General features: G+C 34.9%; 4 protein-coding genes and 1 pseudogene across 13 annotated transcripts; all 5 read right to left on the minus strand.

The window, feature by feature from the left end:
* Nucleotides 1-1,523: 1,523 nt before the first annotated feature.
* Nucleotides 1,524-2,820, minus strand: LOC125210065 (glucan endo-1,3-beta-glucosidase pseudogene; annotated as a pseudogene). The gene is made up of 2 exons (XR_016136890.1): nucleotides 2,690-2,820; nucleotides 1,524-2,325 (listed from the first exon to the last, which is right to left on the minus strand). The product of XR_016136890.1 is annotated as a glucan endo-1,3-beta-glucosidase pseudogene (transcript).
* Nucleotides 2,821-5,568: 2,748 nt separating this feature from the next.
* LOC125210064 (pectin acetylesterase 9) lies at nucleotides 5,569-9,754 on the minus strand. Of its 6 annotated transcripts, none has more exons than XM_048109639.2 (15): nucleotides 9,510-9,754; nucleotides 9,293-9,422; nucleotides 9,108-9,190; nucleotides 8,470-8,550; nucleotides 8,345-8,393; nucleotides 7,663-7,742; nucleotides 7,481-7,567; nucleotides 7,286-7,410; nucleotides 7,149-7,209; nucleotides 7,023-7,076; nucleotides 6,871-6,948; nucleotides 6,687-6,792; nucleotides 6,399-6,547; nucleotides 6,192-6,312; nucleotides 5,569-5,745 (listed from the first exon to the last, which is right to left on the minus strand). In XM_048109639.2, the coding sequence occupies exons 2-14, from the start codon at nucleotides 9,411-9,413 to the stop codon at nucleotides 6,208-6,210; spliced, it is 1,179 nt and encodes a 392-aa protein (XP_047965596.1). In that variant the 5' UTR covers nucleotides 9,414-9,422; nucleotides 9,510-9,754; the 3' UTR covers nucleotides 5,569-5,745; nucleotides 6,192-6,207. The 6 variants fall into 6 exon arrangements, with proteins under 6 accessions (XP_047965596.1, XP_047965599.1, XP_047965598.1 ...); XM_048109642.2 differs by having other exon boundaries at nucleotides 9,293-9,432; XM_048109641.2 differs by having other exon boundaries at nucleotides 9,293-9,435.
* A 1,912-nt stretch (nucleotides 9,755-11,666) lies between these two features.
* CPSF100 (cleavage and polyadenylation specificity factor 100) lies at nucleotides 11,667-19,276 on the minus strand. Its single transcript, XM_048118503.2, has 18 exons — nucleotides 18,991-19,276; nucleotides 18,556-18,724; nucleotides 17,615-17,711; nucleotides 17,206-17,332; nucleotides 17,001-17,119; nucleotides 16,578-16,672; nucleotides 16,349-16,500; nucleotides 15,873-15,930; nucleotides 15,679-15,786; nucleotides 15,014-15,266; nucleotides 14,551-14,735; nucleotides 13,697-13,786; nucleotides 13,416-13,514; nucleotides 12,795-12,926; nucleotides 12,648-12,692; nucleotides 12,254-12,421; nucleotides 11,949-12,023; nucleotides 11,667-11,866 (listed from the first exon to the last, which is right to left on the minus strand). The coding sequence occupies exons 1-18, from the start codon at nucleotides 19,137-19,139 to the stop codon at nucleotides 11,768-11,770; spliced, it is 2,220 nt and encodes a 739-aa protein (XP_047974460.1). The 5' UTR covers nucleotides 19,140-19,276; the 3' UTR covers nucleotides 11,667-11,767.
* Nucleotides 19,277-19,837: 561 nt separating this feature from the next.
* On the minus strand, nucleotides 19,838-22,806 carry LOC125217137 (signal peptide peptidase-like 1). Of its 4 annotated transcripts, XM_048118971.2 has the most exons (5): nucleotides 22,522-22,640; nucleotides 22,368-22,428; nucleotides 21,206-22,189; nucleotides 20,442-20,642; nucleotides 19,838-20,204 (listed from the first exon to the last, which is right to left on the minus strand). In XM_048118971.2, the coding sequence occupies exons 3-5, from the start codon at nucleotides 22,001-22,003 to the stop codon at nucleotides 20,088-20,090; spliced, it is 1,116 nt and encodes a 371-aa protein (XP_047974928.1). In that variant the 5' UTR covers nucleotides 22,004-22,189; nucleotides 22,368-22,428; nucleotides 22,522-22,640; the 3' UTR covers nucleotides 19,838-20,087. The 4 variants fall into 4 exon arrangements, with proteins under 4 accessions (XP_047974928.1, XP_047974927.1, XP_047974929.1 ...); XM_048118970.2 differs by lacking the exons at nucleotides 22,368-22,428; nucleotides 22,522-22,640 and adding an exon at nucleotides 22,663-22,806; XM_048118972.2 differs by lacking the exon at nucleotides 22,368-22,428 and having other exon boundaries at nucleotides 22,522-22,650.
* A 754-nt stretch (nucleotides 22,807-23,560) lies between these two features.
* Nucleotides 23,561-25,111, minus strand: LOC125210696 (large ribosomal subunit protein eL36y-like). The gene is made up of 4 exons (XM_048110265.1): nucleotides 24,988-25,111; nucleotides 24,543-24,649; nucleotides 23,851-24,050; nucleotides 23,561-23,707 (listed from the first exon to the last, which is right to left on the minus strand). Exons 2-4 carry the CDS (start codon nucleotides 24,642-24,644, stop codon nucleotides 23,677-23,679), a joined length of 333 nt encoding a protein of 110 aa, XP_047966222.1. The 5' UTR covers nucleotides 24,645-24,649; nucleotides 24,988-25,111; the 3' UTR covers nucleotides 23,561-23,676.
* Between the last annotated feature and the right edge of the window lie 1,185 nt (nucleotides 25,112-26,296).

Here is a 26,296-nt window from a genome sequence, read left to right on the forward strand (position 1 = left end):
TTTTGCATCTAATTCTTTTATTGTATGAATAGATTTGATGGCCACAAAATATAGTAACCGCATATTAGTGTAGCAAAATAATTAGATTATCTTTCATTTTGGACCAATCAAATTACCACTGTTAATAAACACGTAGTAATAAATTTTGATATAGATCATCGTTCATGCTTAAATCGTGAATCATGAATCAATGTTATAAAACTTTTAAGATTTAATGATATTAATTTTATTTAATTACTAATTATTTTTATTTTTCTTAACAATTATTATTTGTTGCACTATTTAACATTAAAGCCGTTACAAATAAAGAATATATGGATACAATTTAAATCCATGGCTATAAATATACTCCTATCTTTGTTTGCTTGTACGTCACTTGCTACCTTCTATTGCTTCACTGAATTTTCTGGAAAAAAAACAATTTGTTTACTTTGCACACTCTTTTTGTGTGACTATATTTTGTTACTAATATTTGTTGTTTGTGTTTTTATTAATTGAAAAGATGGGGTCGACGCATGACAATGAAAGTGTTGGAGATGATGAACGGAGAAGAGCGGGTGGGTAGAGCTGCATGAGCATAGGCGATTTTGGGAATTCATATTTTTTATTGAAATTTTCATTTCTTGGTTGCATCCTAATCCATTATTTTTTAGTAATAGATTATTAACTATCTATTGTTAATCGATTCTCAATTAATAGAATTATTGAATGTTTATTGATCAGTAATTAATGAGATTGATAACCAATTCAAATATAAAAAATATAAATATAATATTTTATTTTCAACATTATTTAAAATAATCAACAAGACAATACGGGAAGCTATTTTGTTTTTTTGTTTTTAATTAATGTGATCTATAAACTCTATAAAATTTTAGATGTGATTTATAAATTCTCTATAATTTTATCTTTTATCATTTCATTTGTTTAAGTAAATTGACATTTCCAATTTTGTGTGAAGAAATTTCAGTTAGTCGTGCAACGCACGGGGGTGATACTAGTTAATAATAATATACTACTTATAAATACCATGTCGAAAAGATTCGCTAGTATAAAATTATGAAACATATTATAAATGGCATGTTGAAAAGATAAATTAATAAATATATGGATAATTTATAAAGATTCCCTAGAAAATTTTTATAACGTATAAAAATATGAATCAAACACTTTCTCTGTTCATGAAAATGTATTTTTTTTATTTTGTTCATCCGCTAAAACTAGTTTCATTTATATTTTTGGAAACATGCTCTCCACTATATTATTTCTTTCTTTTTCATATTTTATAAGTACTATATATTTCTTTTTCTGATTTTATAAGTACTATATATTTCTTTCTCTTTCTTTTTCTTATTTATCAATTATAGTATTAAATTTCTTATCATTATAAAAGAAATTATTTTTAGTGGAGATGTACTAGTAAAGATTTTATTGCAAATCTTTTTATAAATATCTAATTTGGAGGGAGATGAATGGCGGGTGGATCTCATCCTCTACGAAAAAAAAAGAAGAAACAATCAATGTGTAGTAGTAATACTTTATCTTATAAAGTCTTAAATTTGAATGTGTTCAAGCTGCTTCCTTCCAAATAAGTAGATCAAGAAATACATCTTATTAATATCAAACAATCCTATTAATAGTATAAACCGGAGTAAGATTGGGGTAAAACAAACCCCAATGTTGCTCTACCCCCGCCGGCTTCATATTCTCGTTAAACAACGCGAATATGTAGGCCTCCACCTGCTTCCCCGGCCTCCGTGGCGTCCCCTTACCAGACGCCACGTAGGCAATCAAATTCTTCACGTACGTTTGAGCATTTGCCACTCCCGCGTCCTTCCCTCCGTCACTCGGCCACCCGGTCTCCGTCACGACGATCTCCACGTCCCCGGCCCCGACCTTCTCCAACGCCGCGTACGCCGCATCTGTCATCGAATCGAACAGGTTGAGGTAAGTCCTCGCGCCGTCTCGAACAACCGTCTTTCCCGGGCGGAAAAGCGCGAAGTCGAGATCCACGTCGGCCGGGTAATTCACACGTGCGAAGTAAGGGAACACTTGGAGAAACAGAGGGTACTTCTCCGACTGCAGGAATTTCACGATCTGAGCCATGATCGGCTTCGCGGCGGATTTGTGGGTGGCGAGGGGTTGAAGGTCTTTATTTTTGGTTCCGATGATTACTGAGATGTCGGAGGCGTGTAAGGCGGTGAGGATGGTGCTTTCGGGGTCGAAAATCCTAATTTTGGTGATTCCGATTTGTCCAAGGCGCGGGAGGCGGTGGAAGGTTGTTTGCGACCACGCCGTAGTTGACACCCACGGCAGCTTCGCCTCCTGTTGTTATGGTTTATTAAATTACAAACTAAAACAATATTACCCTTCGTTTAATACTCCGAATGATGAAACTCACATTCTACTAACTTCTTACCCTTTATATTTCTTCAAAAAATTTAAAATCTTTACTAAAACAAGTGGGAGTGAAGGGAGTAGGATATCAAAGTGCAAATTGTTTTCATCTTAAATAATCTACCAAAAAACCATCAACATTTGCATTTTCAAAAATCTATCAAAAAACCATGAATATTTTGGCCATTGTCACATGTATCATATGATGGTTAAATTCATGGTTTATATCTTATTTTTTAGCGACACACTTCAATTGAATAACATTGTATAATAAGATTAGGTGTTTTCTTACCTGGATGAGTATGCAGCAAGATAGTCAAGAAAAGTGCCAAAGAAGAGAAAAGTGTGCCCATTGTAAAAATGTTAGCTAGATTGGGATTTTGAAAGGGTGGGTAGTACTGCACTTGGTTTGATGTATTTTCTCAATTTTATTGTGTCATGATGAGAAACTTATATTGAAAAGTAACATATCTATATAAGGAAACATATGGAATTTATGCTAGAGAATGGCATGCTTTATCCATAAAAACACATTCTTAGGTCCTTATACTTTAATCAAAATGTTCATTGGGTCCTCGTACAATTTTTTTGTTTTAATAGGTCCTTGTACCTTTCTCGTAAATTTCATCACATCCTCGTACAATTTTTTCGTTTTAATAGGCCCTTATACTTTGATTATAACTTTTATTAGGTCCTTATACAATTTTTTATTTTAAGACATTCTTTTACTTTTATCTTAAATAATAATTTATGTTTAATTAAATTTAATGAAGCTTTTAATTTTATTATTTAACTTATCTTATGGTTATAAATATTAAGGGAAACGTATCTTTCAATATAAATATAAATAATCAATTAAAAATTCGGATAGTTATTCTAAAAAAAAAAACTTCGATTTTAATCTTCAATCACCACGATTAATCTTTTTTATTATTCTCTACAACTTATTGAGATTATTGGATTACAAGATGATATTATCTTTATAGACTATGCTAAGTTAAACAATGGAATATTAAAAAGTTCATTAAGTTAAATTAAATTTAGATTATTATCCAAAATAAATGTTAAAAAGTCCCTAAAATAAAATATTGTACAAGGACCTAATGAAAGTTATGATAAAAGTATAAGGACCTACTAAAATAAAAAATTGTACGAGGACCTGATAAAAATATTGTGAAAAGTATAAGGACCTACTAAAACGAAAAAATTGTACAAGGACCTAATGAACATTTTGATTAAAGTATAAGGACCTAACAATGTATTTTGCCTATATTACTCCCTCCGTCCATAAAAAAATAATTATATTTGTGAAAAATTAGTAAAGTAAGTAAAGGGAGGAGAAAAAGTAGATAAAGTAAGAGAGATGGAGATAAAAAGAAAGTGATTAAAATATGAGAGATGGAAGAAAAAGTGAGAAAAATATGAAAGAAAAACTTTCCATTTTTAGAAATTACCACTATTTTTTGTGGACATCCCAAAAGAGCAAAGGACTATTTTTCGTGTGGACGGAGGGAGTATTACTTTTGACTTATGAATAAATGTACTATTAATGTTGGCTAGATAGGAAACATATGGAATTTATGCTAGTGATTGGCATGCTTTATCCCTTTAATATACTTCCTCCGTTCATAAAAAATATAGATCACATTTAAAATAATACAAATTTTAATGCATAATATGATAAAGGGAGAGAAATATAAGATAAAGTGATTGGAGTGAGTATTGTTAGTAGAGAATGTGACTCATTTCATTCAAGAAGAAAAAGGTTTTCTTAAGTAGAATTGGTTTATTTCTTTAGGGATATTCCAAAATACTACTCCAGTAAATATGGTGTACTTTTAAGGGATAGGGTGAATATTACTTTTGACTTTTGAATAAATGTATTAATAATGTTGGCTTGATAGGGATTGGCATGCTGAATCCACTCAGTTATGTGAATTGACTATGAATAACTTTAGTACTCCATTAATTAGGAATTATGTGAATAGATTATGAATAATAATATTAATTACGAGTTATATGAGTACAAATATATTTAGTACAACTTTATTAAAAATAGTACACTACTCTTTTGTGGGGATATAAGTGGAATTGACATGGAGTAAAATTTATTAAATATGGATAAAATTAAAAATATATGACTATTTACTGGAATTACTGAGGATTGATAATAATAATTGACTAAACTTTTTGAGGATTGATAATATTACATACATTATAGAAATCATGAGCTATTATTGGAATTAAATTAAAAATATATGGCAGAATTCATGAGGTATGATTGAAATCAAATTTTAAAAATTATCGAGAATTGATAAAATGATATAGTACAATTCACGAGTTAAGAGTGAAACTGAATTAAAAAATAATCGGGGATGGATGAAATTATAAATACACAAGTACATTTAAAATTTATGAGATACGATTGGAATTGAATTAAAATTTACTGAAATTGATAAAATTATAAATTCGTTAAAGAATTCATAAGATATGACTGAAACTGAATTAAAATTATTGAGAATTATTAAAATTATAAAGGCATTATTGAGGGTCTCTTAGCAAATGGAGTAGTTGGTAAGTCATTATCGAGGAAGATGGATAGGGTTTGGCTTGCTAGTTTCGTTAGCTGATTCCTTTTTTATCTTGTGTTTGGTTGGAGCATTTTGGGTATGCTAATCATATCACCAATAACCAATAAATATAGGGGTGGTAACAATTATTGGATCTACATAGTTATCATGTCACATAGAATGATAGAATACACCACATATACTCTTTCCAGCATTGAACAAATTTCAATCTAAGTTTCAAATTTGGATTCTTGATTTTCGGTTTTTCATTGGAAATATTAACATTAATAATATGGATTAATATAAATGGGCCTGTTGAAAAGGAAACATATATGGTTAATTTGTAATTAATATTCACTAAATTTTTTTCATAATATTCCATTCGTTCATACAAAAATAGTTTCATATTTCCATTTTAGTTCATCAACCAAAACTAGACTCATGGAGTACCAAAAATAGAAAAGTTTCTCTCAATTTGTTCTTATTAAAACCCTTTTTTTTTCTTTCCTATTTTACCTATTTTTTCTCTCTAATACTTCATCAATTTTATATTAAAACTCGTGTCATCTACTTTGAAACTATTTTTTATGGACGGAGCAAGTATAACAATATAACTTTATTGCAAATCTCGTTATAAATAATACTATCCAATTGGGGGATGAATGGTAGTGGATCTCATCCTATGGCCTAAATTTTTTTGTTCAAGCTGCCTTCTTCGAGAATGAAAACTTCTCTTTAAAGAATATTTCTATATATTCTTCTTTGTATAAACAAATCCCTGCAAAGACATGTTGGTAAATTAACACCCCGTTCAAATAAACCCGGACGTTTTTTTCGAAACATAATCTAAGAAAGTAGTGTATAGTGAGCTATCGAATAAAATACAATAAATTCGATAAGTAAAAGAGAATAAATAAGGATCGAAATATTTAATTTTTGCAAAAGAGAAAATGGCTCATTTTATTTTAGTTGTAAATGAACACCATCCATTCAAGCAAATCGAGAGCCGCTTCTTTTCGGCACACGATTGAAGAAAGTGGTGTTTAGTCCGTCAAACAGAGAGAAAATAAATAAGTAAAGAGGGATTAAAATGGTTGAGTTTTGGGAAAAGGGAAAATGGCTTATTTTGCTCGGGACATCTCAAAAAAGGATACGACTAAACTACCTTGGGACAAAGTGAGTGCTCCTACCAAAAACGATTCTACAAAGTAGAAACATGCATACCTGACTCTACATATCATCAGTTGATCTGATTATGGCAACTGCTATCACAAGGATATTCACAGTCTATCTGCTTGCTTATCCTTCTGCTGAAGTACCAATCACCCACGGCCTCTGCGATGGTCTGTTAATACCGACGCCCGGTGTTAATGGACCTTGTTTTTGGACAGAGATTTGGAAAATTAGTAAGAAAGTGAAAAAATGACAAACCTTATTGTCTACTCTTGGAGAGTCTGGTGCTAACCAAGTGTCTTGTAATTCGCTTTGGCAATGAGCAAAACAAGAGTTTATGAACATCCCTCCACTTGTTGAGTTCGTGTAAAAAGGCTGCAGCGTTTCGAGCATGTATCTCCTGAATCCTGAGAGAATGTATATATGGAATTCCAGTTCCATTGTTGAGTAGAAAAACGTTTGGATTTTTAATTGAATTCCAATTTCATATCCAATCAATTCTAGCTCTAGGCCATCACACACAGTACTTTTGGATGGCATATGTACCTTGTAAAGTAGCTATCTGGACTTCATTACAAGCTTTAGGACTAAGTTTGCAGTGATACCAGTGACCGTTGGGATCAGCAGCCGTAGGCACCAAGATGTGATGAAACTGTCAAGACAGAGATATAAAGTTCAACTACCATGCCAAAGAGAAAGAACATCAATCAAGAGATGAAGATGTTCTTACTTGATACACATCATATGCTGTGTTCAAGATGAAATAGGGCGTCTTGATATATGGCAGTACATATTGTGGGAAGAAACACTACAAGAAAAGGTATTAATGATAATTCATCTACAGCTTATCGAAAGGAGAGACGGAAAGAGCATCAATCATACTAGCTCGGGATAACCATTACTCCTGCAGTTTATATCCAGGTTCTTTTCGACACCCTGTAGGATTGAAATGCGGAAATATAATTTCTAACTGCTAACAGTTAATATCAGAACACAAAGTCACAAAACCTGCAGAGAGACTACGCCGTTGTAGAAGTATCTCATGCTGTGGTTCATAGCAACGTCTCGTCTTCAAGAGTTAACGACACAGTACTTTAGAATCAGATCATAAAGGATCGAACATATGCAAATGATTAAGAGCTTACGCGTCAAGAAAGAACCCAGCATCACTTAGGCATTTTATGCTTGCATCTTCTGGCAAATACGTAGTCAAGTCATCACAATGCAGAAAGGTGGCCAAGCCCCCGGCAGAGCAACCAGATAGCAAAGCCTGCCATAATATATAGAGGAGTTATGTCTTGAAAACAGAACAAGAAGAATGGAATTTTATGTTGAAGAACCTTTTTTGCTTGGCCTAAGCCTTTTGGGAGAAGATCAAGAATGATTGCTTGCCAGATTCTTTGCCCTCTGAAATAAAGCAATGATGTCTGTGGCTCATTCAAAGTAATGAAAATTTCAAGATTAAACATGATTAAGAGGGAGGTGTTATTGCAAATAACATTAAAGAAATGTCATTTCTTACTCCATTATCAAATACAGCATCCCCGCCAAATGAGGCACCATCGCAGTATCTTAGCTTTACACGGTTCCAGTTGTAAAAATCTGTAAGTTGTAAGAAGCTTTCACAAATACTAGTACTAAACACACATTGATGATAAAACAAAATATCTTGAGATTGAACATTGGATTCCATTTACGAGATTTCCTTTATATCTAATAAACGTCATCTCAGAACTACTAGTAGCATTCAACAGATACAACAAGAAAAAAGAACCAAAAAACAGAGAGAAAAGTACATTTAATGTTTTTTACTTTCTTTCTATTCTTTTCTTTTCTTTTTTCATTTTGGTATACATTATTTTTATAGTTGGAACTTGGAACTATTCTACATGCATGTAACTACTAAGCTCTACAATTGATTTTTCCAAATACTATATATTTCCTTCAAGATATATATGCATATGTAATATTATCGAAAAACAACTAAACAATTGAGTCATTAATTTCTTAAGAGATGCATACTGCAATATAGTAATGTCGTATGATATGAGATAGTACAATACAAGGCAAGAAAGGTACCTATTCAGTGAGATTCCAAATACACATGAATTAATTAAGAAGAAATGTTGCCACATTCAACAATAAGCATATAATTAAATTGTTGTCCATGGAAATTCTGGAAGCAAAGAATTGAGATGTGATACCGGGGTTTAAGGAGGCGTTGTTGCTCAAAATGCCGGAGAAAATCTCAACCTTAATTAGACAAAGCGTGAATGAGAAATCATTATCGATAATTAGGAAATACGTAAAAAAAAATTAAAAAATCAACCTTAGACATGAGAAGAGTGGATCCTCGGTGAGTAGTGGCTCGGTCGAGGCAGGATTTGAGGTCGTTGCACCACCCACCACCCTGCATTATCATTTCAATCCTCAAATCCACGTCTAATTTCTTGCCACTGTTCTATCTTTATCTTTTAATGCTGTTTTACTATGTTGTTAACATATTATTCTAGTACTTATAGTTTATTACTAAAAGGCTAGTAACAATAAATTATACTATTATTATCAATCCTACATTAACAATTGTGAGAAAATAATTACTCCAAATAAAAAAGTAAAAAAAGGAGAGCGTTATCTCATGCAGATATAATACAAAAAAGGGGCTGTTAGGAAAGGGCAGAAATGGAATTAAAGAAATTAGGATGCATGTTGTTTTCTCATTTTTGAGGATGGCATTGGCAATAAAACATGATACTACAAAAAAAGGATACAACAGTTTGGCATACTATATTCCATTGAAAGTGTAGTGTAGATGAAAAGAAAAAGAGAAGAGAGAAAAAAACAATAACAATTACTCCTAATAGAAGAAAACAGAAAAATGGAGCAGACGAGACGATCAGTATCTGACATGGCAGAGCAATACAGCATGCTTTTTTAGTTTTTCCCCTTTCTTCCCCAGAAAATTACCTCAAATTGCAAAAGCCAGTTGCTCGCCCCTGCTCCAAATCCTCCGTCCAAATGATACGCCGGCAAGCTTCCGTCCAAGCAATCTAAACGATTTTTTTCCAAATCAGTAATAAATTGTTAAGTGCGGGATCGGATTAATCACGAGCTGTGAGAGAGATCGCCGGATTAATTGATGCTAAACTTACATGCGCCGATCGACGAAGCGTTCTGGACGAGAGTCATCTCGACGCGCCGCGAGCTGATCCACCGCGGCGCGCACGTTAGCAGCAGCAGCAGCGTCGGTAACACAAAGCGAAACGCGTTCATCTTCGTGAGCTGTTAGTATCTTCTGAAACGCTTCATATATGTATCTGTGTGCGTGAGAGAGAGAGAGAGAGAGAGAGAGAGAGAATTTGGTCGTACCTGCTTTAGAAGGAACAAAGAAAGCAATGATGGAAACGTAATGTGAATAATCTCTTTTGATAAATGGATCAGTTTGAGAGAGAGAGAGACAGAGTATATTTGGTAGCTACGGAAAGTTTACGACTTCTTCGTAACACAAAACCCAGCTGGTTCCGCTTTTCAGGGCAGCATCAACTAGGAATGGATTTCTTCATCGTCTCATTTTATTTATCAATTAGATTTTGTGATTTAAGTGATTATCATCTAACATGCTACACTAAATTGTAATCAACATTTCAAATCATACAAATTCGATTAAATGGTCCAACAGATAACAAGGAATTAGATAAGGATAACGACAATCACGAGGGCATAGTTGGTATTTACAATGTGTTGAAGGGTAATAATAGTATGATTATTAGCCAAATGATGTTGACTAGGAAATTAATATTGAAAATGAGTCCATAACAGAATGATGGTTATGTGAAATGCAAGTGATTTTAGAGTGTGGGGATTTTTATTTAAGACTTTATGCTTCTTACTCACCTAATCTCTATTATACACTCATGATAAAATTATTTATTTATTTATTTTGACTGTTACATACTGGAAAATTAAGTAGAGAATTGACAACACTGTAATGATGGAGTTGTGGTCTTTATTAGAGCATCCGCAACGCTGCCTTGTTGCGGTCTCGGTCTCGTCTCGACGAGACGAGACGGCATCGAGACAGCGTTGCGGCTCCCGTCTCGTCGAGACGAGACGAGATGTCTCGACGCCCGACGCGTTCGGAAGAGGTCGGCCTCGAGCTGGCGAGACGACACGCGCGGCCACGTGGCGCGCGCTAAGCGATGGCGTGACGCCCACTCGCCGGCCCGCGAGTGGGCGTCGGAATTATGACGTCATAAAGTTATTTTTTTTATAAAAAAATTGAAAATTCGAAAAAAAAAATTTGTAAATTTTAATATTTAATTATGTATTTTTAATTATGTATTTATTAATCATGCATTTTTTAATTTTTTAGGCCTTTAAATTATAATTTTTATTTTATTTAATTATATTATTTTTTAATTATGTATTTTATAATTATGTATTTTATAATTTTTTAGGCCTTTAAATTGTGGTTTTATTTTTTATTAATTGAATTTGTTGGAAATAAAAATTAAAAAATGAAATTGAATAAATAGTTAAGAGATGGATAAGAGATGGTTAAGAGATGGAGGGATGCAGGTATTGTCTCTTAGTTAAGAGATGAGCTGAAAAGTATAGTGGGGCTCATGAATAGTTAAGAGATGAGACAGTTAAGAGACGGATAAGAGACAGCGTTGCGGATGGCCTTAAAATTATATGTACACACTATTGTCCAAAATTTCTACTGGAACAGTAGTCACTTTCGTTGTTTGTTTGAGCATATATACTCCCTCCGTCCCGCTTTAGGAGTCCCGGTTGATCAATTTTGAGTGTCCCACTTTAGGAGTCTCGGTTGAGATAAATTAATAAAAAATGCCTACAAAGTGTTAAAAGTGGGTCCCAACATCCACTACAACTAATAAAAAAATGTTAAAAGTGGGTCCCAAGATCCACTACAACTAATAAAAAAATGTTAAAAGTGAGTCCCAACATCCACAACAATATTTATTTATTGGACACTCAATTAAAAGTGGATCCCAACATCCATTACAATATTTATTTATTACACAAACACTTTTTTTCTTAAAACATGTGTCCGACTCAACCGGGACTCCTAAAGCGGGACGGAGGGAGTAGTTTGCTAGAGTTATTAAGATTATACACAACTATGATATCAAAATCTCGTGAACTATTACGACACTCACAAGTCACAAGTCGTAACTCAAGTCCGAGTCATACATATACTCCCCGTCCCATTAAATATGCAACATTTAGGAATCAGCACGAGATTTTATGTAGTGTTGTTTTGTGGACGTGCCTCGAGCCAAATATTGTCAACGATTATTTATAAATTGAATATTAAGTTTATGAATATTTCCACGTAACAGTCAACTTCTAATCATTGCATTATTGGCTTAACCAATTCCATATTTACTTGTCTAACTATTTGAATATCAAAATTTTCTCAATCTCGCCCTAGTAAATAAGATCTGCCAACACAAATTTGAAAAGAAAAGTGAAATAACAATAACTACGCTTGGTCACAGATTGAAAAAAGTTACTCCACTGCAACAGAGGCATGCCTAATGCTACAGAAAGTTTACAAGGATGTGTTGCATTTCCTACATAGTGATACGATGAATTATGATCTAAAGGGCATAAAATTGTGAATACAGATGATCGCGAATTTTATAATACTCCTCCGACAACGGACCTTCAAGTATGATGTGCTGGATATTACCGCCACCCTACAACAAACCGTCCCCGCATTCAGAAATAGGAGCTAAAGTCAGGCAACCAAGCCTTGAGTTAAAGCCAGAAGATACCAACCTTTTGGCTCGAGTCTCCTACTTTTCGAAGGGTCACATGCTCACCACAACGCAATGCTCCACCAGCAAATTCCACCTGGATATCAGAAGTTGCGTCTCAGATAGGGAATGAAAACACAGGTTTCTGGTTCTGGATTTAGTGTAATATGCAAGTAGTGATTCTCAGCATGGGACCAAACTATCTCTAATACTTACGAACTCCATCAATGCATCACAAGCAGTGGAAAATGCACTAGGAAGAAGAGATTGCCGGTGTAAATGATGGAAGTGCATTTGCATATGAGGAAAGAGAGAAGATTGCAGTACCTGAATCCCTTGGCTAGCAAGAAATTGCTTGAAATCTGCCATCTTGATGTCCCCTACCAAGACCGTCTTATGCGGTGGTGGAGGGGCTGAAAGAGGAAGCAAAGACAATGTGCCATTTTCTGCCTTCCCTACTTCAGCATCAACCCATGCTACTTCGAAATCTCCAAGCTACAACAAGAAACTCCATATCAGAAGCAAGTAGGGAGAATACTACCAATTGTCTGACGAACTCACAAGAGGAATACTAGGCCACTAGCTCAAACATGAGTAGGCGAACAAAATATGGGATTAACAAAGTATATTCGGTGGGAAACATCCCCAAAAGTAGGACTGCATGACAGATATTCGTATTCAAGATAAATATTGATACAGTTAAAATATATACTATGATTACCTTCTTAAACAGGACATTGCTCATCAATTTCTCAGAAAGTTGAACCTGTTACACAAGTTAAATAACAATGACTTCCAGATTACAAAGCTGAGGGTTGGAAGTCGATTTAGTAAAACCTTGTGAGGTTTGCTTCATGAACGAACTTACTTTATAAGCACACAAATCTGAAGTGACATCAATAGATTCTTCAATTTGAGGAGCAAATACATGTGGACACACATTTTTCAAACAATGTTCCTTCAAATGCTCAGTGGCTTCGGCAGACCCATGCACCAGGACCTTCAAGGCGGCAAAACAAAGATGCAGTAAATAGCCAATCAACATTAGAGCCCACTAAAGTATAATATTTAGTACCAGAGAAATTGAGTTTTATATAAAAATAAGTTGATAAATGGATTAGAAAGAGATAGATCATATATCCCAACGGGCTTCCTTAATAGTCTAGAATTAGTAATGCTTGTGACTTCCAGAATATCTTGACAATCGCAAACATCATTTCAAGCTCCTTGGAAAAGTAAGGTCTATTTGATGTAACTTGGAGCTGCTTCTCTTATAATTTAAAGCAGCCAAATGAATCTCATATGCTTTAGCTAATCATTGTGGCGCATGAATAATTCCAAATAAAAAAATCAACAGTGGCAAAAGGCTGGAATTTGCACAATATACACACCACAGGTGGTAAGTAACCAGAGTGAACCATATGGGATCATGGGATGTTAGATTAACTAACATATTTAAAAGATGACACTGGTATAAAAGGTTGCTTACAAGCTTCAATGGAGATACATGGCTAAGAATCTTTTTTATTGAACCGCCATCTGAACGGCCTTCAAAGTCCATGTAGACCAATGAGCACTTGACATAAACCTGCATCGGTAGTCAGCATTCAATCAACATTAAAGGAGTAGAGATGCAATGTTCAGCAAAAGGATGCTGAAAATCCCTGTACTAAGACTCGTCAGTAACATAGGACAATTCACTGACTGGTTGTTCCACGAGGCATCACCAGAGACAGTGAAAATGAACTAATGAAGGTAGCTTGGACGTACAGTTTGCTCAGAAGATACTACTTTTGATGGTGTTGCATCCAGAAACAGACTGGCAGATGCTTCATCAAGCTTCCCATTGAATTCTCCAACCTAGAAAATTAATATTGTGAGACATATAATTTTCTCATCCAAATTTACAAGGAATGCAATTTTAACTAGTACACATATAATACGTGAAGAGACCAACTTCTAATAATATGATGATATTGTTCTGAGTTCTGATTGGTATCCAATTAGTGGGAATTCACTTTTGTCGTTCCATTTTCTTGTAATGCTGTTTCCATTTTTTGGATAATGTAGTGCTACCTAATTTTTTACTGAAATAGAGAAATTAAACGCCATTCACATTCTCAAATTTTACATTTTTTTCATATCACTTCATTTTTGTGCATATTCACATGTTCCTTACATTGAACAACAGAGGTTGTCCATCTTTAACAGAGTTGACTAGGGATTCCCACCAGAACTCCAAATTCAAAAAATTAATATTGATCTATCATCAAAGACTCAACCAGCTGAAAGGGAAGAACGAGTACTAACATGTATCACTGAAAAAATTACTACACACCTAAAAAACAAACAAATAGTTCAAAATTTCAAATGATGATGTTGGCTAAAGCCGGGAAAAGCCGGTATCGTTATACTATATCATCAACACCCTCTTACTTTATTAAACCCAATAACTAGGGCTATTGATGATTCACCTCACATCTCCATCTCCTAAATCAATACTTTCACATTATCTAGCTTTATCTTTCCTTACACTTTGCTTATACAAATCATATGGTGGAAAAGGTGTCACAAAAGAAATTGAGATAAGCATGCAGAATGCAAGCATAATATACAAAAATTACCTGCATAGATGCCTGGTCCACGTCTTCATCGTTGCGCATATAATCATCTGGATTAATAACCTCACCAAAATCATCCCATTCGAATGTGTTCTCATAGAAGGGGAACATGGGGCCAGCACTAGATGGGGGTGAAACAAATCCGTCTATAAATACATCTTTGAATGCTCCATGTTGTAAAGCAGCGCCTGTGAAGATGTATGGAATAACTTTTTCAGTAAAAATTTAAGCCAGATGAGTATATTTTCTTGTGTGTTTAGGCCTATAAACTTTAGAAGCAAGCACAAGAATTAAGACCCGTTATCTTACAAAGTGTGGGAAAAAATGTGGAAACCAAAAATGTGAATTTTGATTTTTGCATCTGTTTTTACAGGCTGTTCAAATTAGTCAAGTTCAAGATCAACTAATATGCTCTGCTCTTTGGTTGAGGCATAACTAGTTAGAGTGAAAAAGAGCTTAAGAGTACCATTTGAAGAGGGTTGTTTGATTTTAGCATCAATAATCATCGGGTCACCCACAGCTTGTTCTGATCCAAGAGTAGCTCTTGATTCCTCTTCCTTGATGAGAGTAGCTTTAAGAGCTTCTTCTTTTCTTTTTCGGTTTTGCTCTTCTTCATAGGCAGCAAGCTCCTCTCCAACCAAGGGGATTCTCTTTGACATAGTAACTTTAACAGCTTTTGGAGGAGGATCTGACTGAAGCACTCTTGCAAGTGTGCCAAACTACAAAGTGAAGAAACATTAGCCTAGATTAGTTGCAGAGTAATACTATCATCATTCATTGTATTTTCCAAATTCCTCTTAAATGGCATATACAAAAACAATATTAACATAATATCATTTCAAATTTGAAGGGGAAGATACACTTTTGGAACATATGGATACAAGAAAACCAATAAGAATGAAACAAGAGAGGTAGTATTACTTAAAAATCAATATTCAAGAGTAATTTTGTACTTATCCACAAAAGTAAAGCTTTTAAGAATCTATCATGTTAAAAGGTAGTAGAGAGGATAAAAATAGCTAAATAAATGAGAATACAAATAACTATTGACTTCAACAAGTCCGCAGAATTAGTCTTCAGTTTTCTTTTAACATCTAATTTCAAATAGTTATCCCAAGGTGCAGAGCAAACCTGGCCTCTCTCGGTAAAAAGTACAAGGTTCTTTGAGTCAGCAGCCCAATCAACAAAAATATCATGAGAAAATCCAACTTCTAAACTTGCCATGGATGCTAAGACTATCTGATCAGAATGTAAAAAGTAATTCGTGAATAAGAAAACACTTCCAAAATAAAGTATGATTTTATAAACTCTTCAGTCATCTAAACCTTTGGGCCATCAGGAACTTTTTCGAGCTCGCTCTTGCTGATTAGAAGTGTTACATGCCTGCAAGTTTTCAGATAACATCTTTAATGAAAACTATCATGAGATCTCAGGTACTTTTTATTCAGCATGATAAGTTACAACAGAAATATCAAAGGCAATAATGAGCAACCCCACATAGAATAATACAACAAGAACGCAGCATTGATAAATCAATCATCAACTTCCTTAGGCTTTTTTATGGCAAGAAATCTAGTTCAGAAGCTAACCAAATCACAAGCCCAATACATCCAGCCCAATTAAATCAGGATATTAACAATACAGAGAAGTCCAAGTGAGCTAGTGTGTAATTTCACCACAAAATCCATTAGATTGGAAAACCAGTTCTCCAGTTAGACATGTACTATTCCAACATAAAATCCTCGACAAAGTTGTAAAAGTTGTCTAAGAAAGAACTAAAATCCAAAGAAAAACATCTTACTTCAAAAGAAATGCATTATCTCGTGAGTCTTCAAAGGACTTGGCTATTTTATCACTCATCCACTCAAGAAAACTCTTTGCATAATCAACTGTGCTCGACGAAACATATGTCAGGAAGAAGATGGGGTAAGTTAAGTGATGGTGCTCCCAGTACTGCAGGTTTATTCAAAAGAAAACATTAGAAATGGATAATTGTCTAATAAAAGAGCATAGTCATAAGGTTGACTCACCTGCTCCAGTATCAAAAGCAGCTCAAGCACTCTACCGGCAGTATCGACAGGTACTAATATATTACCATCTGCTCTCAATGTCTTCAGTATGGCATCTAAAAAAGAATGTCATAAACTAATTGTCCAGAAAAACATGCCCTTGTAATATTTTATGTTTATATAGAAATATGAAATCAAAAGAAAACAGAATCTTTTAGAAAAGCAATCCTATTGTTTAACAATCAAGACCATAAGTAAAAGATGACTTAAAATACTTCAAGAAAAAGAATATCTAAAGGAACGGGATGTTGATTCACTTAATACATAATTATATATATATATATATATATATATATAAACCTAATTAGTGTGAATGATTTTCAGAGGGTAAAACCGGAAGAGGAAATTTACAATTGTAGCAACAGTCGGGATGGTAGTCATTACCTAACAATTGCTGGTCTTTTTGACGTCTTGGGGGCTGATTACTCAACAGAGCATTATATGCATCTGTTATCAAAACAGCAGGGCGCACAAAAGACTCTAAAACGGTTCCATTCAAAAGCCTGAATGAAACAAGAGCAAGGATTAGTAAGAAACACGAAAAGAAAGTATTCTATGGCTAGAACAATTTAAGCAATCACGAGACAACTTTTCTTTACGATGATTGAAGTCGACAGCATATATAACATCCTCTCCATCTTTCGTGATCTTCCAAAATGTGCCCCCTAAAAGGTGACCAGCTGCAAGGGGTGCAATAACAATGCCTTCTCCTTTTCCTAGAGACATTTAGAATGGAAACTTATAAGATTCATGACAAAGAATAAGTATAGTATATTAGTACAATACAGATCCCTTCTCATATCCACATGATTCACCTGCAATGACCAACTAAGATCATTTTGACTATGACAGAACAGAACTCCTTGCAAAAAATGGTATACAGGCTTAATACAAATTTTAGTGGAAACCAGGAATTGGGAGTAGTGGAACAGCTAAGAGTCAAACTAGGCATGCTCAGCACACACGTAGAAAGAACTGAAGAACATAGAACAACTTACCAGACATATAATAGTTCTGGGAGTATGTCAATCTGATGATGTTTTGGAATGCAGAATCAATATCATCAAGGGTGAACAAATCAAACTCGGATACTTGCTGCAAGAAACAGACACTATTAGATATAAAAAGAACGTCAATAGAAAGAAGGAGCACACTCATTACCAAAAAGAAGAAATGTAAAAAAAAAAAAAAATTAAAAACTTCTGGTAAAATTTCCAATAAAATGGTTTACAAGATAATCATAATCTACACCCTTTCCATACAAACTTCATACCATCTAATGGGAACTGCACCAAATACAGATGACATGTTACAAACAATCTCTATCGCTTTTTCCAAAGGGATATAACAAAAGTGCGGACAGAAAGAACGTCGACGTATTACATAAGAGGATAAGATACTACTTCAGCAGCTGCAACAGCAGCATGGGTCACTTATAGCTGCAGCTCTCAAATCATATTTATTACATTTCCTCAACAGTTCACATCATTCTTTTCCTTTGATATCGAAAGACCTTCAAATTTTGCATTCCCCGTATGATATACACTCTTGTATAAAATCAAGAAAAGGAGCAGCACAATGAGAAACAATTTTACCATCAATAGTTCCATGTAGTGTTAGTTTGGACAAAATCAGGTACCAAAGTATTTTTCCCTGAATGTCAATCCAATTACAGTAATATACAACAGATCTGGATAAGTTTGAGGCCTGGATATCAGTCATTCTGAGAGCTAGAGAAGCATAACACAAATTGAGCATGGGTACGATTGATGAATCTACGCTGTTTCAGAATCCCCCTACTCTATTGTAACTTACTTCAGAGGAAACAGAACTGCCAAATCACTTATACAGCTCCGAATTGACAGTCAAAGCAACTAAACAGACCAAAAATAAGAAAAATGGCACTCAATGAAGGCGAATTCCCAAGATCAAATTTCACCTTTCGAGACAAATAGTGATCGTACATGGTCAGGAGGCCCAATCTGTAGACAGGTTCAGTTGCAAAAACTGGTGCAGAAATTCCAAATTGCTTCATTGCATATGGTAAAGCACCAAGATGAAGTGTGTCAGGGTGTGATAGTAACACAGCATCCACAGATGAAGCGACCCTGATAAACATCACAATCTATCTCAGCTTACAGAACAGAAGCGGCGACAATAACTACTCACTAAAAGGCTCTTACACTAAATGATTATACTATTTTCCGATACAATGCAAGGCCCCAGAGTTGATCAATTGTGTCATATTCTGAACTACATTGAATTATCCACTTAAACCCTAACCTAAATCCTTTTCTACTTAAGCAATGGAATAACAAAACTGTAATAAACATATATCTTGCGATGACAAAAAAAATACAGTGAAATTGAAGACCTGGAAAGGGGCTCGAGAAGAGAGGTGTCGAATTGGTCGTTCCAGCCGCAGTCGACGAGGAAATTGAAGCCGTCGATTGAGACTAGATACGACAGCGGATTCTCGTTGTACACTCCACACAGCGGCTTCACCTGCACTGACGTCCCCATGTCAATGTGCTTCTACCAACTGGGATTTCCGGCGCTTCGCCGTCGGAGCTCCGGCGATTTAAGGATTTTACGCGGGAATGCAGCCCTCAGATAGATTTAGGGCTTTTGTTTTCACGAGTTCCTAATACAATATTAAAAAAATTGACAAATGGACCTCATTTTATGGAAACAAAAGTTATTGCATTTTATCAATAAAAAATATTTTCAAAGTGTTAATATATTAACTGAAATAATAATATTTGTTGAATAAAATGAATACTAATAAAATTATTTGTACTTATGAGCTATACGGCTTGGCGATAATTAACAACATTTTACATTTGCATTAAACATAAACTCTCTTTGTTTCAAATTTATGTGTGAAAAATTGTGTTTGACTCGGAATTTATGCTTATGTTTAGTTTTTTTTCCAAAAGATGCATAATTTACTTGCGAATAGTAATATTTACCTTGAACGAAATTTATTATTCTAATTATAAGTAGTCTCATTTTCGACTTTTACAATAATTTAAAGTTTTTCAATATTATGCAGAATTTTACAAAGATTTATAAGCACATATGATTAGCGATGATAGTGAAATTGAAATATTTGATACTACTATAAATTATTGTGCCACTACGATATCTAAACATGCACACACACTATATATGTCCCCAGATATTGAGTTATAATCCGAATTATTTACACAAAATTATGATTAAACACAATAAATAAGAGTTTTCTATATATTTTGATTTAAAGCTTCCAGCACCAGCATCTCATAAGAGAATAAAGACAGCATAAGTTCTTCCATGGAGCAATTTGAAGGTAATTTCAATGCAATTTTAGCCCTTCTCATGGCGTATGATACTATTGACATGGGTAAGAAATAAACTTCTAGTCCTAAATTTTCCCTCTTCTTCAACTTTTGTAGCCTCGAAACTCTAGCCCGGGGGCTGATCTACCTCTCATACTCCCGTGAGATGCGCTTTCTCGTTTGGATCTCCCGCTGTGCCCTCCCACAACTCTGCTAGATCCTTATTCATCCAAGAAAGGACGATGATTGGCCCCAATGTACAAGGTACCTACATTCATCAAGTCGAGTGAGGGCTACACTATAGGAGACCAGCTAAAAATTGGATGAAGGCATGGCTCAAATGGAAAGGAAAACTCAAGGAATCTGTCATCTGAGTATTGTGTATAATAGAGCAAATATATCTATGGTTATTCGATCAAATTATACAGGATGCAGGACATAGTGATATGTCTGTTGACTATGTATGGAACTTAGAATAAAACAAACGAGGAATCGGCAGATATACCAGATACAAAAGCGCTGGCTGAGGTGAGCGTGTCAAGATGCCAGCTGCCAAGGCAGCAAACAGTCCAACACCATACCCAGCAAGAGCATGCCAAAAGTACTTGAATCCCTTTGAAGGAAATGTATCCAAGGCAGTTTTTGGATTCCGACCCTTTTGGTGATCGAAACAGAGAACTAATGCCAAAAGCATTGAGGGGATAGCCTACAAGATCAATAAGCAGAACCAGAAAATACTCAATAGTTATTCAAGATATCACTTCAAAATTATTGACAGGCAGACAATCATGAAATTACTGAAGGCAGGCCCTCGTTTAATGTTAAGGAGATTCTCATCATGAACAAAACCAATCGACGAGCCAATATCAGTCAGAGACCATTTCATTTGTCAAAGAGATGTTAAGCAGCAGCACATGATGTGAATACTGTATAATACAAACACTAACACATGAATTGCCTCCATTCATAACCGGAAGCATTAAATCCAAAGAGTTGCACCAAGATCAAGTGTGACCGTGATATGTACAATGTTTCATGATACCAGATAGTAACAGAGACTATAGAAAGTTTCAACATGTGATAAAAAGTGCACTGGTAGAGTAAACTAATAGTCGTGTTAGCCAATAATAAAAGAGCCCATAATAAAAAAAATTAAGTACATGCTGGGATCCATTGTAAGACTTAATAATCTACACAATTAGCTGCATATTAGGCCACTTCAAGTATTCGCGTCAAAAACAATTCTAGAACTGGATTAAATTATCTTACCATGTCACCGAGACCAAGCATCATGTAGTCCGAAGTATTATTTCCAGGTACCGCACTGCCGAACATATTCCTGGGGAACACAATCTTGACAGGCAACTCAAGCTTTCTTGTTATTAGCTGTAAGCCAGGAAGATTCAAACTATTAGCTACTGTGTGTACTGGATTAGACGCCTGTTGCGTTGCAACCGATACCATAACGTTTGCCCCAAAGAATCTCTCTGAATAGAAAACCCAGAACACATCATACACAAACAAACAGGCAAGGAGCATCGCGCATATCTTGATATTCGGAAGTCGAACATGGCTGACAAAAGCAATACAAAGAGATATCCCCAACAGATTGTTCAAAATCCAGTGCCCCGTGACCAGCCACACCACAACTAAAGCAACACAAACCAATAACAGGACGGTTTGGATTCTCGTGAGCGACTTGGCACAGCACCGAGATACATACGGGTCAGGCAGACCAAAGTGCGACTTGACTTGAGCAGTATATGGCAAAAGGCAAAAGTATAAGGAAGATGCAGATGCAACTGCTGTAAAAGCAGTCAGTAGCTGAGAGACAGAAGAAAACATATAGAACATAAAGAGCAAGCTGCAAGAGCTCATTATCGGGATCATCAGTGCCTGAGAGCTATCTAGAGTAATGGAAGCTTCGGACATATCACGGTTCCGCTCCATTTCCTTTCCGTAGTTCAGAGCTCTAGAAGCAGATGCATATGACACTCCTATGGCTGTGATGAAGAGGGTGAGTGAAGATGGTTCGAGTAAATATGCAAGCTTCCAGAGAGGCTCCATGCTAAAAATAAGTATATCACCACTTTCTTCTAACTTAAAACAATCTCAAGACCACTAGAAAACACCTAGTTGCTAACAGGGATTGGAACAAAGTCAAAATCCTAACTTTGGATCCAAAATTAGGCGCAGATAACCAATAATCCGTGTTTATCTGCTCGACATCTGATCCGAACAACGGCCCCGTACCTGGAAACGAATAACTGCGTGAGTAAACTAGGACAAGCAAGAACAAATTTAAAATCTCACATATAATTGCAATTTGCAACAGTGAAAGACAGATACAGACTAGTAAAACTAAATTACAAAGATTGCAGTTTGCACATCATTCCCCCAAATATTAGTATTCGATAAACATTCAAACAACCTTTCTCCATTCCAATAATCCATTTCTGGGAGAATTTCACTAAAATCAAAGACGAATTCGCCTGAAACACTTGAGCATTCACCAATTAGCGGAAATGCAAAGAATAAATTTAAAAAATTACAAACGTCGTCTACCTAAAATCACGGAAAATTACCAGAAGGGTTGACTAAACACTCAACGGTGAATAAATAAAAGTATGCATTGATCCAAACAAAATCAAACAATAATTTGATATATAGAAGAACTGAGGGTAAGATAGATATTGGCCAAATACGCATTCAAGAACTCAATTTACCATGTGTGAGATTTTCGGAAGGTGAAAACTGAGAAGGGCGAGCGCTGCAACGAGACTTGATCGGAATTTTCACTTTCACCCCACAAATTATTAGGCGATATAGTAATTTTGGCACCTTCAGATATGAATATTAACATTTAGTCCCCAAATTAAAAATTATTTTTTGTTGTTGGTGCTATTTTTGTTTTGTGGAATAAATTTCGCTAGATCCCTAAATTTCAAATTGTTTTTTGTTGTTGGTGCTATTTTTGTTTTGTGGAATAAATTTCACTAGATGTAAATACAAATCGTATCGACCAATCTTAGACTGTAAATACAAATCACATATGCAATTGGATAAATATTCCACTCCCTCGGTTTATACGTTTCAAGTCAAAAAAATCCATTCATTCATAGAATTATTTTACTCAATTCAAACATTAGTTTGACTCACAATCCTTGTTCTAAGATACTACTTCCACGTGGATCTTACTTTTTTTATACGGAATATTTGTTTTATAAAGACTTGTTAGAATGTGAAGTCAACCACAAAAAATAATAGTAAAAGTGAGTATTAGTTTTATAATGAATTATTGGAATGTGAAGTCAACTAAAAAAAATGATAGTAATAGTGAAAGGTGACAAATTTTAGGAACGAACGAAAATAAAAATAAGTAACAAATTTTCAGGAAAAATAAGGATACTATTCGAAAAAGAGAAAAAGAGGAACACAACATCTTTAAAGAAATGCAGAAAGTGCAAATGTATAGAAGTCCATTAATCAAGATGGTGGCATTTAAGCCTCAACAAATGGAATCTATTCCAAATGTATATGCCATGGTTGCTAATTAAAATTCAAAGATGAAAAATTATCTCAAGTTCATATTGATATAATGTAAGAGGGCATCAGACAAAAAAATGGAACAAAAATATATAGGTGTCCGATAATAATTTCTAAAACAGAACAAAATACAATGAGTTCCAATTTCCAAACATTTCACTCTAAAAACCATAAGAAAATAACAGAAACAGATCTCACTTCTTCTTTTCACCACCTCCGGCAGCCCTGCATAAAACCAAGATCGGTAAGTATTATGAAGAGAGGCACAAACATTTCAAACTCTGTATATTAATCTTGGAGGGCATTGGAATAAAAAGTCATCTTGATGATTGGAAAGCAGATGGGTATATATCATTCGAGTTGTATACCTCATCTTGCGGAGAGCACCAGACATCTCCTCTCTCTTCTTCTTGGCCCTCTTGTGGGTACCCAACTTTCGCTTAGCTACCTTCAGGGCCCTCTTGTCCTTGCCGACCTTGAGAAGCTCAGTGATCCTCTTCTCATAAGGTGCAAACCCAGCCACTTCTCTGATGAGACTCCTTACAAAATGCACCCTCTTGCTTGTTTTCTGGAAAACATAAATAGATAAGAATGGTGGAAAATGGATATAACAAAAATTAGCAGTAGAACATACTGTACAAACAGAAAAGCTTCATCCAAATAACAAAGATGAAACTTTTGTCCAATATCCCAGCAAAGCTCTTAGTGATTCCTTTTCCTACCATAACAATATGAACTATTAAAAGTGGGAAATGTATAATTCAGCTGATAGAGATGATCAGTTAAATTTTGGGGGCTGGGTATCCACATATAGAATCAGAGACCTAAAAGTTGGAAATTAAGAACAGAATACTAAAGTGCCCTGTATCATATCATAACCTATAATTTATAAAGGTTGAATCTGAGCCCTGAATGGTGGAAATTAAGACAAGGTAGTCAGTAAACTGATTCTATTGTTTTCAACAATCTATAAGCTGAAAGCAATCGAAACTCAATTGTAAAAGAATGGAAGCATATCAAAAACAGTGACTAAACTATCAATGAAAATCATTTTACTTACACCCTTCCTCGCTGAAGGGCGTGGAGCTAGTTCCTTTGGGGTAACAACATGCCCCTTCTTCAACCCGACAAATATCCCGCTGTTCTGCTGCTTCGGAGCCATATTACCTAAATAATGAACAATTTCAATTCATCAAACAATACACTCCAAAATCAAATGAAAAGTCTGACCAAATCAATCCCGCTTCATGCCAACAGTCCCAAAGCCCAATTTTCGAAAGCAACGAATTTCAAAAAAGAATTATTTCACTTAATGCACAAAAGAGAGGAATTGGTTGCAGATTGCTATTTTAAAATCAGAATTTTGCACATCAATACGGGTAACTCAATCAACGAAATGCAGATTTCTGTTCCACATTCAGAATTTTGCATATTTCGAACAGAAATACAGGTAAAAAAATCAATTAAACACGCACAATCAGCTCAGTATGGATTGGTGAGCTTACCTTTTCCCGATGTGCCCTGCGACGCCGCTTGGATTTGAGGCGGAGTGTTGAAGAACGAAGCTAGGGTTTAGAAGTGTGGTTTTATATAGGAGCATTGGATTTCAATTTGATTTGCAGTTAGGTCCACATTTGGGCTATCTACTGGGCTTGTTTTACTTATATTGGGCCAATCCACTTTTAGGTCATTTTTTTAAAAATAATTACTATAATAATATTACCAAGTTTATTATTACTACAAAGTTATTTACATTTCATAATATTAGCAATTAAATTATTACAAGGCTGTTTATTACAATTAAATATGCGCTCTAAAAAGTACAAAATTAGACAATGTCATTTGGACCATGTCATTATCCACTTAATAGGGAAAAATTATAACGTAGATAATAATTCCAATTACTGCTAGGGTCTGGCTAAGAGCATCCACAATGGATTTAGGCTAGCTATATATAGGTTAGCCATAGACTCCTCCTGCCACATCATCAGAACAAGCAACTGGACTCTCAAATTATTTTTAAAATTTATATCTTCTAAAGAGATTTTTCAAATTTTATAGTATAATGCAAAGTATTAAATAAAATTGTTAGCCAAAAGATAGAATGTAAGAGCATCCGCAATGGACGGCTAGCGACCAGCTAGCCGATTCGTCGCGCTGGCCGATCGGCTAGCCGAACCATTGGAGTCGGCCAGCGCGAAATCAGCGAGCCGATCGGCGTGGGCTGGCCGATGCGTTGGCCGCCATTGTGGCTGCCCGATCGGCCAGCGCCGAATTTTGTTTTTTTTTTAATTCTTTTTTTAAATTTTTGAAAAACTATATAAACGCGATTTTCTCTATCTCTAAATTTCTGTACAAGAGCAACATCTAGCGATGGACAACAACAACTAGCCCAATACAAAATTAAGACCTAAAACAGATTCAAGGTGGCTCGTGTGTGGAAGCCCGGATTTTTTTTATTATGTTATTTTTATGATTTTTAGTTAATGTACTTTTTTTTTATTTAAATAAAATTAATGAATTTTCCCGTATATGTCTCGTAAATTTAATTCCGTATTTTAATCGTAATTTTAATTCCGTAAATGTAGTATATTTTGAATTATTTTTATTGCGGCTAGCCTATGACTAGCCTAAATTTGATGTGGCTGGTAGATTTTTTAGTGTTGCTGATGTGGCAGGGAAGAGAATGGCTGGCCTATTGCTGGCCTAAGCACCATTGCGGATGCTCTAAAAGAAATATAAAAATTAAATTGATAAGTGTGAAGTATCAAGTATGAAAGCTTAAATAATTTTTAAAACATTGTTGAGGGGGTA

This window comes from Salvia hispanica, chromosome 3, assembly GCF_029641045.1.
Source record: "Salvia hispanica isolate PSC_SH4W2 chromosome 3, Shi_PSC_v1, whole genome shotgun sequence".
Taxonomy (NCBI): Eukaryota; Viridiplantae; Streptophyta; class Magnoliopsida; order Lamiales; family Lamiaceae; genus Salvia; species Salvia hispanica.

What these genes read in the sequence shown, in the direction of transcription:
- LOC125210064 (XM_048109639.2), bottom strand. Translation starts at nt 9,413, where the DNA reads ATGAACGCGTTTCGCTTTGTGTTACCGACGCTGCTGCTGCTGCTAACG. An exon ending in CCACTCTTCTCATGTCTAAG is followed by an intron (nt 8,394 to 8,469) that starts GTTGATTTTTTA and finishes TGTCTAATTAAG; the next exon opens with GTTGAGATTTTCTCCGGCAT. An exon ending in CAGCATATGATGTGTATCAA is followed by an intron (nt 6,793 to 6,870) that starts GTAAGAACATCT and finishes CTGTCTTGACAG; the next exon opens with TTTCATCACATCTTGGTGCC.
- CPSF100 (XM_048118503.2), bottom strand. Translation starts at nt 19,139, where the DNA reads ATGGGGACGTCAGTGCAGGTGAAGCCGCTGTGTGGAGTGTACAACGAG. An exon ending in AAGTTCCTGATGGCCCAAAG is followed by an intron (nt 15,787 to 15,872) that starts GTTTAGATGACT and finishes CATTCTGATCAG; the next exon opens with ATAGTCTTAGCATCCATGGC. An exon ending in TAGGAGACTCGAGCCAAAAG is followed by an intron (nt 11,867 to 11,948) that starts GTTGGTATCTTC and finishes GGTTTGTTGTAG; the next exon opens with GGTGGCGGTAATATCCAGCA.
- LOC125217137 (XM_048118970.2), bottom strand. Translation starts at nt 22,003, where the DNA reads ATGGAGCCTCTCTGGAAGCTTGCATATTTACTCGAACCATCTTCACTC. An exon ending in TGCTTGGTCTCGGTGACATG is followed by an intron (nt 20,643 to 21,205) that starts GTAAGATAATTT and finishes TTGATCTTGTAG; the next exon opens with GCTATCCCCTCAATGCTTTT. An exon ending in AGCCAGCGCTTTTGTATCTG is followed by an intron (nt 20,205 to 20,441) that starts GTATATCTGCCG and finishes TGATGAATGTAG; the next exon opens with GTACCTTGTACATTGGGGCC.
- LOC125210696 (XM_048110265.1), bottom strand. Translation starts at nt 24,644, where the DNA reads ATGGCTCCGAAGCAGCAGAACAGCGGGATATTTGTCGGGTTGAAGAAG. An exon ending in GCCCTTCAGCGAGGAAGGGT is followed by an intron (nt 24,051 to 24,542) that starts GTAAGTAAAATG and finishes TATGTTTTCCAG; the next exon opens with AAAACAAGCAAGAGGGTGCA. An exon ending in GGTGCTCTCCGCAAGATGAG is followed by an intron (nt 23,708 to 23,850) that starts GTATACAACTCG and finishes GGTTTTATGCAG; the next exon opens with GGCTGCCGGAGGTGGTGAAA.